General features: G+C 47.0%; 1 protein-coding gene across 5 annotated transcripts in view; it reads left to right on the top strand.

Moving 5' to 3' along the window:
* The first annotated feature begins 7188 nt into the window (after window positions 1-7188).
* The window catches only part of CHFR (checkpoint with forkhead and ring finger domains), a 46382-nt gene continuing 33672 nt past the window's right edge, over window positions 7189-19898 (top strand). Inside the window, exons 1-3 of one of the 5 annotated variants that reach the window (XM_038762460.1) lie at window positions 7189-7261; window positions 7890-8034; window positions 13315-13414. In XM_038762460.1, the coding sequence (XP_038618388.1) occupies window positions 7902-8034; window positions 13315-13414 (233 nt within the window). In that variant the 5' untranslated portion in view covers window positions 7189-7261; window positions 7890-7901. Of the gene's footprint in view, window positions 7317-7624; window positions 7752-7889; window positions 8035-9655; window positions 9823-9860; window positions 9973-13314; window positions 13415-19898 lie in introns of those variants that run through there. The other 4 variants (XM_038762458.1, XM_038762459.1, XM_038762457.1 and 1 more) reach the window with 4 other exon arrangements.

Below are 19898 nucleotides of genomic sequence, written 5' to 3'. Positions count from 1 at the left end.
ACTCTATTTATTTTATTAATGATGTGTATATCACTATAATTCTATTTATTCTGATGGCATTGACACCTGTGTACTTGTTTTGTTTTGTTGTCTGCCTCCCCCTTCTAGAATGTGAGGCCGTTGTTGGGTAGGGACTGTCTCTATATGTGGCCGATTTATACTTCCCAAGCACTTAGTACAGTGCTCTGCACACAGTAAATGCTCATTAAATATAATTGAATGAATGAACGAATGTGGCGGAACTGGGATTTGAACCTACACTCCCTGACTCTCAGTCCTGGACTCTTTCCAGTAGGCCATGCTGCTTCGGCAGAGCCAGGGAAATCAGTCCCTTGCTCCTGTTTTAAAGTGATTGCCCAAATGTAGACTTAATTGAAATCTCCCTTGAATTTAGAAAACATCTTCTCCTCCAACCCATCTTGCCCCCCAAATCAGGTGGCTTTCTAGAAAATGCCAAGGATATTCAGCCTATGCCAGTCCCAGGGAAAATGGGGAATCAAGTATGAAGAATGTGTTCTGTTTATTTTTATATTTTACTCTCCCAAGTGCTTAGTCTAGTGCTCAGCACACAGTAAGCTCTCAATAAATACAACTGACTGACCGGCTAGTGAAAGAAAAAAGGGTTCATTATAGAAAATGCAGACTCCCAAACCTGGATCAATCAATCAACCAATCAATTGTATTTGTTGAGTGCTTACTGCGTGCAAAACACTGTACTAAGCGCTGGGGTGGATACAAGTGAATTGGGTTGAATACAGTCCCCGTCCCATGTAGGGCTCACGATCTCAATCCCCATTTTACAAATGAGGTTACTGAGGCACAGAGAAGTTAAGTGACTTGCCCAGGGTCACACAGCTGACAAGTGGAGGAGCTGGGATTAGAACCTGTGGCTTTTTGACTCCCAGGCCCTTGTTCATTCATTCATTCAATCGTGTTTATTGAGCACTTACTTTGTGCAGAGCACTGGACTAAGTGCTTGGGAAGTACAAGTTGGTAACATATAGAGACAGTCCCTACCCAATAGCGGGCTCACAGTCTAGAAGGGGGAGACAGACAACAAAGCAACACATATTAACAAAATAAAATAAATAGAATAGTAAATATGTACAAGTTCTATCCACTACACCATGCTGCTTTTGTCCATAAGGAGTCTGCAGTGAGGAGAGCATCAGTTGACCAGCAAGGACTTCCAAAGTCCACGGGAATTCCTCTGACTCCTCCCCAACTATAGGGTGCTCCTGTCACTGCCCCTTCCTGCAGAGCGTATTTAACAATAATAATAATAATTAATGTATTTGTTAAGCATTTACTAAGTGCCAAACACTAGAGTAGATACAAGGTATGCAGGTTAGGTACAGTTCCCTGACCCACAAGGGACTTCAAGTCTAAGGGGGAGAGTCAATCAAGTGGATTACAACCACTGTTCATAGACCTGCAGTTTGTCTCCAGCTAGGGGCTGGATTGGTCCCAGTTTTTGTCTTACATCTATCAATCAATGGCATTTATTGAGTTCCTACTCTGTGCAGAGCACTGTACTTAATGTTTGGGAGAGCTCAATATAACAGAGCTGGTCTTACAGTGAGGAGGTTAGCAGCAGAGGAGCAGGGGGTGCGGGCTGGGCTGTAGAAGGAAAGAAGGGAGGTGAGGTAGGAGGGGGCGAGGTGATGGAGAGCCTTGAAGCTGAGAGTGAGGAGTTTTTGCCTGATGCGTAGGTTGATTGGTAGCCACTGGAGATTTTTGATGATGCCCAGAGCGTTTCTGCACAAAGATGATCCGGGCAGCAGCTTGAACTATGGATTGAAGTGGGGAGAGACAGGAGGATGGGAGATCAGGGAGGAGGCTGATGCAGTAATCCAGTCGGGATAGGATGAGAGATTGAACCAGCAGGGTAGTGGTTTGGATGGAGAGGAAAGGGCGAATCTTGGTGATGTTGCGGAGGTGAGACCGGCAGGTTTTGGTGACGGATTGGATGTGAGGGGTGGATGAGAGAGCGGAGTCGAGATGACACCAAGGTTGTGGGCTTGTGAGACGGGAAGAATGGTAGTGCCGTCTACAGTGATGGGAAAGTCAGGGGGAGGGCAGGGTTTGGGAGGGAAGATAAGGAGTTCAGTCTTGGACATATTGAGTTTTAGATGGAGGGCATACATCCAGATGGAGATGTCCTGAAGGCAGGAGTAGAACCGAGCCTGAAGCGTGGGAGAGAGAGCTGGGGCAGAGATGTAGATTTGGGTGTCATCAGTGTAGAGATGATAGTTGAAGCCGTGGGAGTGAATGAGTTCACCAAGGGAGTGAGCGTAGATCGAGAACAGAAGGAGACCAAGAATTGACCCTTGAGGAACCCCTACAGTAAGGGGATGGGAGGGGGAGGAGGAGCCCGCAAAAGAGACTGAGAATGAACGGCCGGAGAGATAAGAGGAGAACCAGGAGAGGACGGAGTCTGTGAAGCCAAGGTTGGATAGCGCGTTGAGGAGAAGGTTGTGATCCACAGTGTCGAAGGCAGCTGAGAGGTCGAGGAGGATTAGGATAGAGTAGGAGCCGTTGGATTTGGCAAGCAGGAGGTCATTGGTGACCTTTGAGAGGGCAGTTTCGGTGGAATGTAGGGGAACGGAAGCCAGATTGGAGGGGGTCAAGCCAGATTGGAGGGGGTCAATTGGAGTATCAATGAGCAGTGTTCTCTTTTCTGAGCTCCCATAAAAATAATAATAGTGAGCCCGTTGTTGGGTAGGGACCATCTCTTTATGTTGACGATTTGTACTTCCCAAGTGCTTAGTACAGTGCTCTGCACACAGTAAGCACTCAATTAATACAATTGAATGAATAATAGTGATTGTGTATTTTTTAAGTATTTATTATTTGCCAAGCACCATACTAAGCACTGGAATTGATACAGAATAATCAGATCAGGCACAGTCCCTATCCTACATAGTTTTCACAGTCTAAGTAGGAGGAAGAACAAATACTGACCATTTTACTGATGAGGAAACAGAGGCCCTGAGAAATTAAGTAACTTGCCCAGGTTCCAACAGCAGGCATGGGGCAGAGCTAGGGGTAGAACCCACACCCTCAGACTCCCAAGCCTGCATGCTCTTTCCACTAAGCCAGGCTGCACAGCACTATTCTAGGTGTTTGAACTCAGTTAATTCTTTAACTGTCCTCAGATCTGAGCTACTCTTTGGTTGGCTGTATATTTTTCTTGGCACATAACCTTTGTTTCAGGAAACATTGTCAGATCAAGAGTCTGCACTAACTTTGCGAGGGGGTTAATAATAATTTGCTGTTATGCACTTCTAGGGCATCATCAACCTCAACAGTCCCTCGGTGTCCAGCTCAAGGACTTTTGTTGATGCTTGTAGATTGACCAGCTGTAGAGCCAGAATTCCCCCTTCCCAGTTCTCAGTTTGAGCCATGTCCCTGGGAATTACTGTGGACAGAAGGCCTATTAGGCATTCTCAGCCTCCACTTTGTAGCACAGCGCTCCTTTTTTTTATGGTATTTGTTAAAAGCTTACTATGTTCAAGGCACTATTGTGCTGTTCATTCATTCATTCAGTCAATTGTATTTATTGAGCACTTACTGTGTGCAGAGCACTGTACTAAGTGCTTCAGAAGTACAAGTTGGCAACATATAGAGACGGTCCCTACCCAACAGCGGGCTCACAGTCTAGAAGGGGGAGACGGACGACAAAACAAAACATATTAACAAAATAAAATAAATAGAATAAATATGTACAAATAAAATAAATAGAGTAATAAATATGTACAAACATATATACATATATGTGGGTGCTGTGGGGAGGGGAAGGAGGTAAGGTGGGGGGGGGATGGGGGGGAGGGTGAGAGGAAGGAGGGGGCTCAGTCTGGGAAGGCCTCCTGGAGGAGGTGAGCTCTCAGTAGGGCTTTGAAGGGAGGAAGAGAGCTAGTTTGGTGGATGTGCAGAGGGAGGGCATTCCAGGCCAGGGGGAGGACGTGGGCCGGGGGTCGACGGTGGGACAGGCGAGAACGAGGCACAGTGTGGCCAACTTGTACTTCCCAAGCGCTTAGTACAGTGCTCTGCACACAGTAAGTGCTCAATAAATACGATTGAATGAATGAATGAATGAATAGGGTAGATACAAGCTAATCAAATTGGAGACAATCCATGTTCCACGTGGGACTCAGTCTTAATCCCCATTTTACAGATGAAATGACTGAGGGACGGAGAAGCTAAGGGACTTGCCCAAGGTCACTCAGAAGACAAGGGGCAGAGCTGAAATCAGAACCCGGGTCCCTCTGACTCCCAGGCCTGTGCTCTATCCACTAAGCAGCGTTGGTTCCCAAGAATGGGATCAGAGAAGTAAGCTAGGAAGGGGCAAGGTGACTGCGGGCTTTCAAAACCTATGGTGAGGAGTTTCTGGAATCTTTTGTATAAAACCCCAGAAAATAGAATATGTTCCCGGGCAGACACGGCCCCATTCATTCCTACACTCGCCCCCCCGTCCCGCTGTCGCCCCCCGGCCCATGTCCTTCCCCTGGCCCGGAATACCCTCCCTCCGCACATCCGCCAAACTAGCTCTCTTCCTCCCTTCAAATCCCTACTGAGAGCTCACCTCCTCCAGGAGGCCTTCCCACACTGAGCCCCCTTTTTCCTCTCCCCCTTGTCCCCCTCGCCATCCCCCCGTCTTACCTCCTTCCCTTCCCCACAGCACCCGTATATATGTATATATGTTTGTACATATTTATTACTCCATTTATTTATTTATTTTACTTGTACATATCTATTTATTTTATTTTGTTAATGTGTTTGGTTTTGTTCTCTGTCTCCCCCTTGTAGACTGTGAGCCCACTGTTGGGTAGGGACCGTCTCTATATGTTGCCAACTTGTACTTCTGAAGCGCTTAGTACAGTGCTCTGCACACAGTAAGCGCTCAATAAATACGATTGATTGATTGATTGATTGATCTCCCCCTCCCCATCCCCCCGCCCTACCTCCTTCCCCTCCCCACAGCACCTGTATATATGTTTGTACAGATTTACCACTCTATTCATTTTACTTGTCTGTATTTACTATTCTATTCATTTTGTTAATGATGTGCAGCTAGCTTTATTTCTATTTATTCTGACGACTTGACACCTGTCCACATGTTTGGTTTTGTTGTCTGTCTCCCTTTTCTGGACTGTGAGCCCACCATTGGGTGGGGACCGGCTCTGTGTGTTGCCGACTTGTACTGCCCAAGCGCTTAGTACAGTGCTCTGCACACAGTAAGTGTTCAATAAATACGACTGAATGAATGAATGAGATGAGTTTATTAGAGAAGCAGCGTGGCTCAGTGGAAAGAGCCCGGACTCTGGAGTCAGAGGTCATGGGTTCGAATCCTGGCTCTGCCACTTGTCAGCTGTGTGACTTTGGGCCAGTCACTTTACTTCTCTGGGCCTCAGTTCCCTCATCTGGAAAATGGGGATTAAGTCTGTGAGCCCCACATGGGACAACTTGATTACCTTGTATCTACCCCAGTGCTTTGAACTAAGAATGAACTTAGTGCATGAACTAAGAAGGTCATCCAAGTCCCAGGCTACCCATTGATGGGTCTTTCAGCAGATGCAGATTGCTTCATTTTCTGGATTGAAAACATTCTTGCTTTATTGCTGCTAATAGATATCGGAGCAGTTGAAACAGGTTACAAGTAAAGCAAAGATGAAAAATGAAGAGCAGATGACACAGAACTGGGAGTCAGGAAGTCTCATGTCCTCCCCCTGGCCCGGAATGCCCTCCCTCCGCACGTTTCATTTTGCTAACATGTTTTGTTTTGTTGTCTGTCTCCCCCAAACTAGCTCTCTTCCTCCCTTCAAGGCCCTGCTGAGAGCTCACCTCCTCCAGGAGGCCTTCCCAGACTGAGCCCCTTCCTTCCTCTCCCCCTCGTCCCCCTCTCCATCCCCCCATCTTACCTCCCTCCCTTCCCCACAGCACCTGTATATATGTATATATGTTTGTACATATTTTTTTACTCTATTTATTTATTTATTTAATTTATTTGTACATATCTATTCTATTTATTTTATTTTGTTAGTATGTTTGGTTTTGTTCTCTGTCTCCCCCTTTTAGACTGTGAGCCCACTGTTGGGTAGGGACTGTCTCTATATGTTGCCAATTTGTACTTCCCAAGCGCTTAGTACAGTGCTCTGCACATAGTAAGCACTCAATAAATACGATTGATGATGATGATGATGATGTGAGCCCACTGTTGAGTAGGGACTGTCTATATGTTGCCAGCTTGTACTTCCCAGCTTGTACAGTGCTCTGCACATAGTAAGCGCTCAATAAATACAATTGATTGATTCCCAAGCGCTTAGTACAGTGCTCTGCACACAGTAAGTGCTCAATAAATACGATTGATTGAATGAATGAATGCTTTGCACATAGTCAGCGCTTAATAAATGCCATTATTATGATGATGATTATGAGGGGAGAGGAAAGTTGGCCCTCCAGTGACCCCCTTCCTTGCTCCAGATCTGGTGCCTTTCTCGCCCAGGTCCCTGTTAACACGGGAAGGGGAGGCCAGGGCTGAGGTGGAATGGGGCCTTGGTATTTTAAAAAACTACTAGCCCTCGGGGGTCCGGTGCCATGTCGGAACACCTGACTCTCCCTTGTAAAACCGGAGGAAGGCCCACCCTACTGTTGGGAGCTTGCCATGGAAACGCTCTACATCTAGGAACCGGTGAATCATCATCATCAATCGTATTTATTGAGCGCTTACTATGTGCAGAGCACTGTACTAAGCGCTTGGGAAGTACAAATTGGCAACATCTAGAGACAGTCCCTACCCAACAGTGGGCTCCCAGTCTAAAAGGGGGAGACAGAGAACAAAACCAAACATACTAACAAAATAAAATAAATAGGATAGATAGGGACTGTCTCTATATGTTGCCAACTTGTAATTCCTAAGCGCTTAGTACAGTGCTCTGCGCACAGTAAGCGCTCAGTAAATACGATTGATGATTTCCCAGGTTGTCGTTGAAAACCCTAAAGTCGCCCTCTCGTTCCCTTCCGGGACCCTCGCCTTGCCCCAACCAAAGATGGCCGCCGAGGGCCGCTCGCCCTCGCTGAGGGGCGGCGCCCGGTTCCAAGATGGCCGCCGCCCCCTCCCTTCCTCCCTCGCTCTCCGTCCGCCTGGCCGCCCGGCTCCAAGATGGCGGCGTCGCGGCCGCCGGTACCCCCGGCGGCCTCCACCTCTCGCGGTACCCAATGGCAGGCGGCCGAGTGAGGAAGGCCCCTGGCCCCGCCCTAGGTGCGATCAGCTGATGGGCTGGCAATGTCTGTTGACAGCGGCACCGGGGCCGGGTGTAAGCGCGGACGGGGGAAGGTGGGGGGGTGGGAGGGACGCGGGGCTAGGCCCGGAGCCCCGGGCTGGGAGTAGCCGGGGGGGCCGCGGGTCCTGAGGCGGCGGCGGGGTCCTGCCGAGCGGGACGCCCCGGCGCCGGCCCTGTCGCTCTGGGCAGGCCCCGAGGGCGTCTGGGAGCGGGCCGCGGCCCGGCCCAGGGGATGAACCCCGGCCACACAAAGGAGCGGGCGGGGCGGGGAGCGGCCCAGGCCTCGGCCTCAGGAGACTAGGACGACGACGACGACGACGACCGTTCGGCCGCGGAACGGGGAGGGACAGTGACAGGTCCCCAGGGAAGGAAGATCAGGCGGTGGGAGGTCTCCCGGTCCCAGAAGAGCGGGCAGGGGCCCCCGGGTGAAGGGGCAGGCCGGGGAACCAAAGATGGGCCTCCCACAGGGTGAGTTAGATGTGAGGGACTGAGGAAGCCCCGCCAAGACGGAGGCCGGCGACGAAAAATCCCGCTGCTTCTTGGAGAAACCCCCCTTTTCCTTTCCCCCCTGGAAGTTCTGTGTGTTTTTTTTTTTTAAATCCGTAGATGTGAATCCAGATGGAGCAGTCGGAAGGAGACCCGAAGCGGCCCCAGAAACAACCTTGGGGAAAACTCGTCCGTCTGGGTGCCGAGGGGGCCGAGTCCGACATCCTCTTGTTGAAGAGAGAGTGGACCATTGGACGGAGGAAAGGTAGGATGGACCCGGCGTCCTCCGGCCGGAGTAGGGGCGGAGATGGAAAGCGGTCGGTTGGAATGCTTTGGGCACTCGGGGGATTCCCTTGCCTCACCGAGGCCGACATAGTCTTGTTGAAAAGGGAATGGACCATTGGACGGAGGAAAGGTAGGATGGCCCCGGCATCCTCCGGCCGGAGTAGGGGCGGAGATGGAAAGCGGTCGGTTAGAATGCTTTGGGCACTTGGGGGATTCCCTTGCCTCACCGAGTCCGACATCCTCTTGTTGAAGAGAAAATGGACCATTGGACGGAGGAAAGGTAGGATGGCCCCGGCATCCTCTGGCCGGAGTAGGGGCGGAGATGGAAAGCGGTCGGTTAGAATGCTTTGGGCACTCGAGGGATTCCCCTGCCTCACCGAGGCCGACATCCTCTTGTTGAAAAGGGAATGGACCATTGGACGGAGGAAAGGTAGGATGGCCCCAGCATCCTCCGGCCGAAGTAGGGGCGGAGATGGAAAGCGGTCGGTTAGAATGCTTTGGGCACTCGGGGGATTCCCTTGCTTCACCGAGGCCGACATCCTCTTGTTGAAAAGAGAATGGACCATTGGACGGAGGAAAGGTAGGATGGCCCCAGCATCCTCCGGCCGGAGTAGGGGCGGAGATGGAAAGCGGTCGGTTAGAATGCGTTGGGCACTCGAGGGATTCCCTTGCTTCACCGAGGCTGACATCCTCTTGTTGAAAAGGGAATGGACCATTGGACGGAGGAAAGGTAGGATGGCCCCAGCATCCTCCGGCCGGAGTAGGGGCGGAGATGGAAAGCGGTCAGTTAGAATGCGTTGGGCACTCGAGGGATTCCCTTGCCTCACCGAGGCTGACATCCTCTTGTTGAAAAGGGAATGGACCATTGGACGGAGGAAAGGTAGGATGGCCCCAGCATCCTCCGGCCGAAGTAGGGGCGGAGATGGAAAGTGGTCGGTTAGAATGCTTTGGGCACTCGAGGGATTCTCTTGCCTCACCGAGGCCGACATCCTCTTGTTGAAAAGGGAATGGACCATTGGACAGAGGAAAGGTAGGATGGCCCCAGCATCTTCCGGCCGAAATAAGGGCGGAGATGGAAAGCGGTTGGTTAGAATGCTTTGGGCACTCGGAGGATTCCCTTGCCTCACCGAGTCCAACATCCTCTTCTTGAAAAGAGAATGGACCACTGGACGGAGGAAAAGTAGCATGGCCCCAGCATCCTCCGGCCGAAGTAGGGGAGGAGATGGAAGGCGGTCGGTTAGAATGCTTTGGTCACTCAGGGGATTCCCTTGCCTCACCAAGTCCAACAGCGCTTTGAACCAACACTTAGAACAGTGCTTTGCACATAGTAAGCGCTTAACGAATACCATTGTTATTATCCTCTTGTTGAAAAGAGAGTGGACCATTGGACGGAGGAAAGGTAGGATGGCCCGAGCATCCTCCGGCCGAAGTAGGGGTGGAGATGGAAAGCGGTCGGTTAGAATGCTTTGGTCACTCAGGGGATTCCGTTGCCTCACCGAGTCCAACAGCGCTTAGAACCAACGCTTGGAACAGTGCTTTGCACATAGTAAGCGCTTAACAAATACCATTGTTATTATCCTCTTGTTGAAAAGAGAATGGACCATTGGACGGAGGAAAGGTAGGATGGCCCGAGCGTCCTCCGGCCAGAGTAGGGGCGGAGATGGAAAGCGTTCAGTTAGAATGCTTTGGTCACTCGGGGGATTCCCTTGCCTCACCGAGTCCGACATCCTCTTGTTGAAAAGGGAATGGACCATTGGACGGAGGAAAGGTAGGATGGCCCCAGCATCCTCCGGCCGGAGTAGGGGCGGAGATGGAAAGCGGTTGGTTAGAATGCTTTGGTCACTCGGGGGATTCCCTTGCCTCACCGAGGCCGACATCCTCTTGTTGAAAAGAGAATGGACCATTGGACGGAGGAAAGGTAGGATGGCCCCAGCATCCTCCGGCCGGAGTAGGGGCGGAGATGGAAAGCGGTCGGTTAGAATGCTTTGGTCACTCAGGGGATTCCCTTGCCTCGTCTCTATCATTTCCCGTGCCCCTGCCCTCACCCTTTTTGGGGTTCCAGTTTTTCAGCTGTGCTGTCTCGTAAAACAATTCTGGTGTCTCTGAATTATCCGCTGACCGCCTGCCCGTAAAACCAAACGCCCACATCCTTGCGATGAAAAAAACTGAAGGCTGAAGTTGTATTTAATCATCAGATTAGAAAAATTCACCCATTCACCAGTAAGAGTTGCTCCTTATTTCTCTGTAAGGTCGCCCAGAGCCGTGTATGGAGTTTTGTCCATCAATTAGTCAGTCCAGTGATATTTGTTGAGCACTTGCTGCGTGCGTAGTACTGTACCGAGCAGTTGGGAGAGTGCCAAAAATAGAGTTGGTAGACATGATCCCTGCCCCAAGAAGCCTACAGTCTAGAGGGGTGTTTGGTAAATACTGTTGATGTCAATGAGAGTCATTAGGAAATTGACAGATATCAACATATGAAACACTCTTCTTAAATCTGGAGAACAAAAGAATGAGTTGTCTTGAGTCAGTTGTATTCAAGAATATCAGAGTGTTATTTCATTGAAAAGTTGTCAGGACAATAACTTGAGGGCTAAAGTCTCAGCTTTCAGATGGATAGTCATAGGATAGTGTTGTTGCAAATTTCTTGTCCTGGAACTGGAGAGGATAAAAATGATGTTTCTAGTAATTAGTATCCAGACTTGTACAGTATAGCATATTTGTCATTGGCAGGTAGTACTGGAAGACATTTCAGTGAATCCTAATAATCCGGTTTCCTTTAGTTAAAAAATAGCCGTGTGTCATAGTGGATAGAGCATGGACCCCGGAGTCAGAAGGACCTGGGTTCTAATCCTGGCTCTGTGACTGGCCTGCTCTGTGACCTTGGACAAGTCACTTCGCTTCTGTGCTTCGGTCACCTCATCTGTAAAATGGGAATTAAGATTGTGTGTAGCTTGTATCTACCCCAGTACTTAGTACAGCGCCTGGCACATAATAAGAAGCCCTCAAATGGCATTTTAATAAAATAAGATTTGTTAAATTCCATTATACATAGGAAAATTCTACACTCTATCAAATGTGGCTTGGGAAAATATTAAGACCTCTCGAATGACTAAATGATAGACTTTTCTGATATCAGATGATGTGGTTTGAATTTGACTGCCTTGATGAGTAAGATTTGTCATCATTATGTTGACTGGATTGAGGAAGCAGTCCATTACCTATACAATTGGCTACTTAAAGAAGAAAACACAGTGCAAGCCCAACATTATTTTAGGTTTGGCGAGTCATCCAGTTCAGCTGCTTTACCTTAAGCACGTTGCCAGTCAAATAAAATTCCCCTAGGAAGAACACTGGAAAAAGTTAGGGATCTGGAAGTGACTTGCCTGAGGTTTGGAGGCTTAAAAGCAAACTAAAGTTGGATTCCAGCACTAAAAAAATGGAATCAATTGCCTCAGTGGTTTTGAGTGATATTCAGAACCCAAAAGATTACTGATCAAAATAATTTGGCTGGTTTAAAAGCCAATCTGGATCATTTTATCATCACTAATGACCTCTGAACCTATACAGCAATTTCTAAGATCAAAGTATTCATTGAAAAAAAAACGATTATTTTAGGGTTTAGAAAGTAATTTTTCTCCTCCATGCAGTCTCCTTAATCAGGTAACTGCCTTACAGGATTCTCCTGGATTCTCTTGAAACAGAATGAAAAGGAGAAGTCAGTACCAGAGACAGAATCCTGGACCCAGAGAGAAATGGGCCAAGGAGCTGACATTTGGCAACATGAATATCTCAATCGTTGAGTCCTTCCTGCAGTTAATTGTCTCTGACTTCATAGTTACCCATCAAATCAAAATTGCTATGATCAGAGCAAGGAGATTCATTTCATGGTCCTAACAGCTGCTGGATGGTTTTGTCCTAATGGGTGTAGGGAAATCGGGAACACATTTGTGTTTTCCCTTAGTTCTCCGGCTTAATAATGAAAATATATGTAGACAGACAACACGACTAATCAGTTGCTTGTTGTTCATATACCTCGTGAGTCAGAAGATGTCATATTTTTGGCACCTTTATGAACAAATTTGTAAAGAGGAAGTGTCTACTTTAAATTGCCTGCCCGTTGAGTTCCAAATAAGTCAATTTAAAATTTTCCAAAGTGATTTTCGTATTGAAAGAGCCAACCCTTGTCCCAAAATGATCCTTTTAAAAAGAACATCTTCATTTCTTGACTATTGAGATAAGCCCAACCATTTGTCTTTCCATCAACCAGTTGGTGTTTTTGGAGTGCTTACTGTACTATTTTTCTTTCTGCAAAGGAGCATAAGCAAAGGCTGCAAGCTTCTTCAGGGTGGGTAATTGTCTTATTCTGCAATTCTAAAATTCTCCTCACTCTCTAGGATAAGATTTCACATAAAACAGCAATCCTAAGTAAATATTTTTGATAATGATGATTTGGCGGAAGAGAGGAAGTTTTCTGTGAGTGTAACCTTTTCCTAATATTAAATGTGTGAATCTGGCTTCGTGATTTTGGAGCTTCACTTCTGCTACAATTGCATGTTGGATTTTAAGATTTGGGATTCAGAATAACAAGAGGAAGAAGAAACTGAGGGTTGAGCTATTAAAATACAATTATGCCAACCATTCATTCATTCATTCAGTTGTATTTATTGAGCGCTTACTGTGTGGAGAGCACCGTACTGCTTGCCTCAACTGTTTGCATTTAGGATTTCTGCTTGCTTCAACACTAAACTGCCTCTGGCCTGGAACGCCCTCCATCCTCATATCAGACAGATAATTGCTCTCCCCCACTTCGAAGCCTTATTGAAGGCACATCTCCTCCAAGAAGCCTTCCCTGACTAAACCCTCCTCTCTTCTCCCACTCCCTTCTACGTCGCCCTGACTTTTTCCCTTCATTCATCCTCCCTCCTATCCCCAAAGCCCGTGTGTATATCTCTGAAATTTATTTATGTATTTATTTTTGTATATTAATGTCTGTCTCCCTTTCAAGACTGTGAGCTCATTGTGGGCAGGGAATGTGCCTGTTGTTATATTGTACTCTCCCAAGCACCTAGTACAGTGCTTTTCCCACAGTAGGAGATCAATAAATATGATTGAATGAATGAACTGTTACAGTAGAATATATGAAAAATCCTTTGAAATCAGCTTTTTCACATTTATATACCTAAGTTTGGAATATGAATCCTTTTGGGTTAAGCAACATAGTCTTAACGTCAAATTTCATCTTCCTCTCCTTAAAATTCAGGTTGTGACCTATCATTCCCCAGCAACAAACTGGTGAGTGGAGATCACTGTAAGATCATGGTGGATGAAAAATCTGGTCAGGTGTCACTTGAAGATACCAGGTGGGTCTTACTTCAACTTTTGTTGACTTCCAATTTTAATGTGTGAAGAATAATTTTCACCTGACATACTATGAATGATTTAGGAGAAAAAGCACTGCATTCACAAACACCATTTGAATTGCTTTATTTTCAGGAAGTTGGACTGTTTTGTTCTGTATCATATTTATTACATGGTCAAGAAACGAGATGGCTGGCACTGGAAGGGAGGGAGGTATGGGCATTTTTCAAGAGCTTAGTCAACCATTCATTCAATCGTATTTATTGAGCGCTTACTGTGTGCAGAGCACTGTACTAAGCGCTTGGGAAGTACAAATCGGCAGCATATAGAGACGGTCCCTACCCAACAATGGGCTCACAGTCTAGTTTATCTTCTTTTGTGTCTGGGAACAAAGGCCTAATAGAAATATTTGCAAGAGATTTGGTAGTTTTAGGAATACCTGGGAAGGTGGTTTCTCTTGACCCTCAGTCTTTTAGGGAAGGTCATATGCCCGTGAGGTTTTCTGTTGATTAGCAGCATCTATGTTGGAGAACAGATCTTGTCATAAGCAGAGTTGCATTCGGAGGGCCCAGTTCGTTCATTCCAATGACAAGTAGCCGAGTGAGAATGTACTTGACCAACAACGCTTATGAGGTCCAGAGTACAAAATTGATGAGCACCTAAGCAAATACACTAAAACAAATTGGAAGATAAGGAATCTCCCTTCCTGATTCATTGACGTTTGTGTTTTATCCTGTAATAAAGTCTCTCATACTTTTCTGAAGACTGGGGAGAAATCAGCCCTGACAGGAAGCTGTAAATTGGGGGAAATGAGTAAATTTACTAGGGTATTACTCCCCTTCAACCAGGGTCGGGGGAGGGGAAACAGGAGGCTAGCTGGTAGGACCCATATCTCACTGCACTCGGTTAATATATCTCTTAAAAAAAACCCTGTAAGCTGTGGCTGAATCAACAGGAAGCTACAGCAGAACAGTGAATGAGGACATACTTATTCACAGTTTTTTGTAGGTAAATAAGCACATTACTTGTTGTTTCAAACATCGTGCAGTGACCGGTTTGATTACCTCACCTTACTTTGTCTGCATCCTCCACAGATCTTCATTTAAGCACATTGCTCAGCTAGGAAGCAGCCCACTTAAAAAAACAAAAAACAACCCAAAAACACTCTAGAAGAGAATGTATGAGGCTAGAGGCATGTCCACCTAGCTAGACCAACTAAAACCTGGAAGATAAACCCTAGGCATAGCCAATTTGGCTACCTTAGGCTCCATCCAAAGTGTAGACCTTGATTTAGCTGAACCAGAAGCTAAAAGCAGTGTGGCCTATTGAAAAAAGTACAGGCCTGTGAGTCAGAGGATCTGGGTTCTAATTCCATCTCTGCCACTTGTCTTCTGTTTGGCCTTGGGCAAGCCATTTAACTTTTCTTTCCTCAGTTACCTCATCTATAAAATGGGGATTAAGACTATGAGCCTCTTGTGGGGCGTGAACTGCGAACGTGATTGTCTTGTATCTACCGTAGTGCTTAGTCCAGTGCCTGGCACGTAGTAACCACTTAACAAATACCACTATTATTGTTATTATTGCTATTTAAAAAGAAAACAATTAAACTGCTTGTCTGATAGTAGTTCCACTGTTGACTCATGATGCAGGCAAGTCCTGGATGAGCAGGTAGCAAATAGCAGGGTCATGAAGGAAATGAGTACAGGTTGTAGAATCTTGATATTTTTGGTGGGAATTCAGCACATTAGTTTCAGGAACTTAAGCATCTGGAAACTTTTCCTCTAGAAACAAGTGTGGCATTTCATTCTATTTACCTGGATGCCTTCTTTGAGATGGAACATGTTTATGCAAAACGCTTTCCAATCTTGTAAATAAGTGCAAAATAGTATCTAGCCTTTGCTTTATTGTTTTGGTTTTTTTAAAATCCACACTCCCTGCCCCATGGAGGTGACCCTGATAGTTAAGTAAGTTCTTTATCATTTACCTGGCTTTGGGAGTGAGTGAGAGAATGACTGTTTCCAAGACTGTTTTACTTGGATCCCTTTTTCCTCATTCAGACTCCTTTCTTTATAAGAAATAGATTGATTCTCTAAAAATTGTTTGAAGAGCGAAAGTCCATATCCCAAGGATGACTGCATTTTCAAGGTCTATCTTTCCTTAGTTAGGAACTAGTATATTTAAAGAGTCAAAATTCTGAAAGTTTGAATCAGAGACCATAGCTCTATGTTGAATTTGTCACCAAATTTTATAAAGGCTTTTGTGGCAAAGTTCCATCAGTTGAGGTGTTACATGAGTAGGAATGCCTGTATTTGGAGTTGGCAAACTGCATGTGCTTTGAGAGGAAGGAGAAATCTCCCCAGTTTCCAAAATATTAAGGCTTTGGTCATTTTCTTACTAGAATTAAATTGTTTCATAGTTTCCATGAAAATAGTCTTTCACTTACTTAAAAATAGTAAAGACTTGCTGACCAGGAACAGAACTATAAAACTGGGGATTGTAATTCCCTCTACATCCTTAGACTGTAAGCTCCTTAGGGGCAGGAAATACGTCTACCAACTCGGTTCAGTCAGTCATATTTATTGAGCACTTACTGTGTGAACAGAACTGTACTAAGCATTTGGGAGAGTAAAAATAACAAAATAACAGTTATATCCTGTACCCAAAATGATCTTACAATCTGAGGGGGAGACAGACATTAATATAAATAAATAAAGTTACAGATATTTATATAGTGCTTTGGGGCTGGGAGCGGAGATGAATAAAGGGAGCGAGTCAAGGTGACAGAAGGGAATGGGAGAAGAGTAAAGGAGGGCTTAATCAGGGAAGGCCTCTTGGAGGAGATGTGCCTTCAAAGCGGTTTTGAAGGAGGAGGGAGTAATTGTCAGCTACGAAGAGGATAGGCATCCTAAACCAGAGGCAGGGTGTAGGCGAGAGGTCAGCAGCTAGATAGATAAGTTCGAGGTACAGTGAGAAAGTTAACATTAGAGGAGTAAAATTTGTGGGCTGAGTTGTAGTAAGAGAGTAGGGAGGTGAGGTAGGAGGGGCCAAAGTGATTGGGTGCTTTAAAGCCTTTAGTAAGGAGTTTCTGTTTGATGCAGAGGTGGGTTGGGTGGCAACTGCTGGAGGTTCTTGAGGAGTGGGGAAATGTGGCCTGTGCGTTTTTGTAGAAAAATGATCTGGGCAGCAGAGTGAAGTATGGACAGGAGTGGGGAGAGATGGGAGTCTAGGCGGTCAGCAAGAAGGCTGAGACAGTAATCAAGTTTGGTTGGGATAAGTGTTTGGATTAATGTGAATGCAGTTTGGATGATGAGAGAGAGGAGTCAAGGATAACACCAAGGTTATGGGCTTGTGAGACGGGAAGAACGGTGGTGTCCCTATAGGGGTGGGAAAGTGAGGGGGAAGGACAGGGTTTGGGTAGGAAGTTAAGGAGTTATGTTGTAGACATGTTGTTTGAGGTGATGCTGGATATCCAAGTAGAGATGTCATGAAGGCAGGAGGAAATGCAAGACTGCATAGGGGGAAAGAGATCAGGCCTGGTTATGTAGATTTGGGACTCATCCACATAAAGGTGGTAGTTGAAGTTGGGAGTGAATGAGTTCTCCAAGGAAGTAGATACAGATGGAGAATAGAAGGGGGCCGAGAACTAAACCTTGAGGGACACCCACAGTTAGCGGGTGGGAGGCAGAGGAAGAACCCGTGAAAGTGGTGTAGTGGGTAGAGCGCAGTCCTAGGAGGCTGAAGGTCATGGATTCTAGTCCTGGTTCTACCACTTGTCTGCTGTTGACCTGGGGAAGGTCACTTCACTTCTCTGTGCCCCAGGTACCACATCTATAAAATGAGGATTGAGACTGTAAGCCCCACATGGGAGAGGGAATGTGTCCAACCCGATTTGCTTGTATCCACCCCAGGGCATAATACAGAGCCTGGCACATAGTAAGCACTTAACTCAATATTATTGTTGTTGTTATTAATAATAATAATAATAATAATACTGAGTGGCCCTAGAGATAGGAGAACCAGCCATAGAGATAGGAGAACTGGGGAGAACAGTGTCAGTGAAGCCGAGGTCGGCTAATGTTTCCAAGAGAAGAGGATGGTTGACAGTGGCAAAGGCAGCTGAGAGATGGAGGTGGATTATGATGTAGTAGAGGTCTTTGGATTTGGCAAGAGGGGGATCATTGGTGACCTTTGAGAGGGCGGTTTCTGTGGAGTGAAGGAATGGAAGGCAGATTAGAGGGGGTCAAGGAGAGAATTGGAGGACAGGAACTTGACAGCAGGTGTAGACAACTCGCTCGAAGTGTTTGGAGAGGAATGGTAGGAGGGAGATGGGATGGTAACTGGAGGGAGTTGGGTCAAGGAAGGGTTTTTTAGGATAGTTGAGACATGGGCATGTTTGAAAGTAGTGGGGATAAAGACATTGGAGGGTGAACAGTTGAAGATGGTATTTAGGGAGGGAAGATTGGAGGGGACAGGGTTTGATAGGGATGGGGTTGAATGTGCAGGGGGAGGGGGTGGATTTTGAGAGAAGGCAGGAGATGTCCTCTGTTGTGTTGTAGTCTCCCAAGCTCTTAGTTTAGTGCTCTGCCCACAGTAAGTGCTCACTGGTATCATTGATTGATCTATAAATCACTCAATCAATCGTATTTATTGAGCGCTTACTGTGTGCAGAGCACTGTACTAAGCGCTTGGGAAGTACAAGTTGGCAACATATAGAGACAGTCCCTACCCAACAGTGGGCTCACAGTCTAGAAGGGGGAGACAGAGAACAAAACCAAACATATTAACAAAATAAAATAGAATAGATATGTACAAGTAAAATAGAGTAATAAATATGTACAAACATATATACAGGTGCTGTGGGGAAGGGAAGGAGGTAAGATGGTGGGGATGGAGAGGGGGGCGAGGGGGAGAGGAAGGAGGGGGCTCAGTCTGGGAAGGCCTCCTGGAGGAGGTGAGCTCTCAGTAGGGCCTTGAAGGGAGGAAGGGAGCTAGCTTGGCGGATGTGGGGAGGGAGGGCATTCCAGGCCCGGGGGATGACGTGGGCCGGGGGTCGATGGCGGGACAGGTGAGAACGAGGCACGGTGAGGAGATTAGCGGCAGAGGAGTGGAGGGTGCGGGCTGGGCTGGACAAGGAGAGAAGGGAGGTGAGGTGAGAGGGGGCGAGGGGATGGACAGCCTTGAAGCCGAGAGTGAGGAGTTTCTGCCTGATGCGCAGATTGATTGGTAGCCACTGGAGATTTTTGAGGAGGGGAGTAACATGCCCAGAGCATTTCTGGACAAAGACAATCCAGGCAGCAGCATGATGTATGGATTGAAGTGGGGAGAGACACGAGGATGGGAGATGAGAGAGGAGGCTGATGCAGTAGTCCAGACGGGATAGGATGAGAGCTTGAACGAACAGGGTAGCAGATTGGATGGAGAGGAAAGGGCGGATCTTGGCAATGTTGCGGAACTGAGACTGGCGGGTTTTGGTGATGGCTTGGATGTGAGGGGTGAATGAGAGAGCGGAGTCGAGGATGACACCAAGGTTGCGGGCTTGTGAGACGGGAAGGATGGTAGTGCAGTCAACAGTGATGGGAAAGTCAGGGAGAGGGCAGGATTTGGGAGGGAAGACAAGGAGTTCAGTCTTGGACATGTTGAGTTTTAGGTGGTGGGCAGACATCCAGATGGGATGTCCTGAAGGCAGGAGGAGATGTGAGCCTGGAGGGAGGGGGAGAGAGCAGGGGCAGAGATGGAGATCTGGGTGTCATCAGCGTAGAGATGATAGTTGAAGCCGTGGGAGCAAATGAGGTCACCAAGGGAGTGAGTGTAGATCGAGAACAGAAGGGGACCAAGAACTGTACCTTGGGGAAACCCCCACAGTAAGGGGATGGGAGGGGGAGGAGGAGCCCGCAAAAGAGACTGAGAATGAATGACCGGAGAGATAAGAGGAGAACCAGGAGAGGATGGAGTCTGTGAAGCCAAGGTCGGATAGCGTGTTGAGGAGAAGGGGGTGGTCCACAGTGTCGAAGGCAGCTGAGAGGTCGAGGAGGATTAGGATAGAGTGTGAGCCGTTGGATTTGGCAAGCAGGAGGTCATTGGTGACCTTTGAGAGGGCAGTTTCCGTGGAATGTAGGGGACGGAAGCCAGACTGGAGGGGGTCGAGGAGAGAAGATAATGTTATCATGGACAGCCAAACTAGTGTACCTTCTAGTCTTCTAGACTGTGAGCGCACTTTTGGGTAGGGACCGTCTCTATATGTTGCCAACTTGTACTTCCCAAGCGCTTAGTACAGTGCTCTGCACACAGTAAGCGCTCAATATATATGATTGAATGAATTTCCTCATCCTAAATTCCAGCTGTCCCTAATCCAGCTAACTCCTTTTTAAAAGCAATCATCAGATCAAAGGGGAATTTAAAATAAATTTAGTCGATTTCCCCTTCTTAAGACCAATTTATCTTTAGGATACAGATGTACAGGGTCGTTCTTCTGAATCATTTGGATTT

This window comes from Tachyglossus aculeatus, chromosome 21 (assembly GCF_015852505.1).
Source record: "Tachyglossus aculeatus isolate mTacAcu1 chromosome 21, mTacAcu1.pri, whole genome shotgun sequence".
Classification (NCBI taxonomy): domain Eukaryota; kingdom Metazoa; phylum Chordata; class Mammalia; order Monotremata; family Tachyglossidae; genus Tachyglossus; species Tachyglossus aculeatus.
This window is presented reverse-complemented; position numbering and strand designations above follow the sequence as displayed.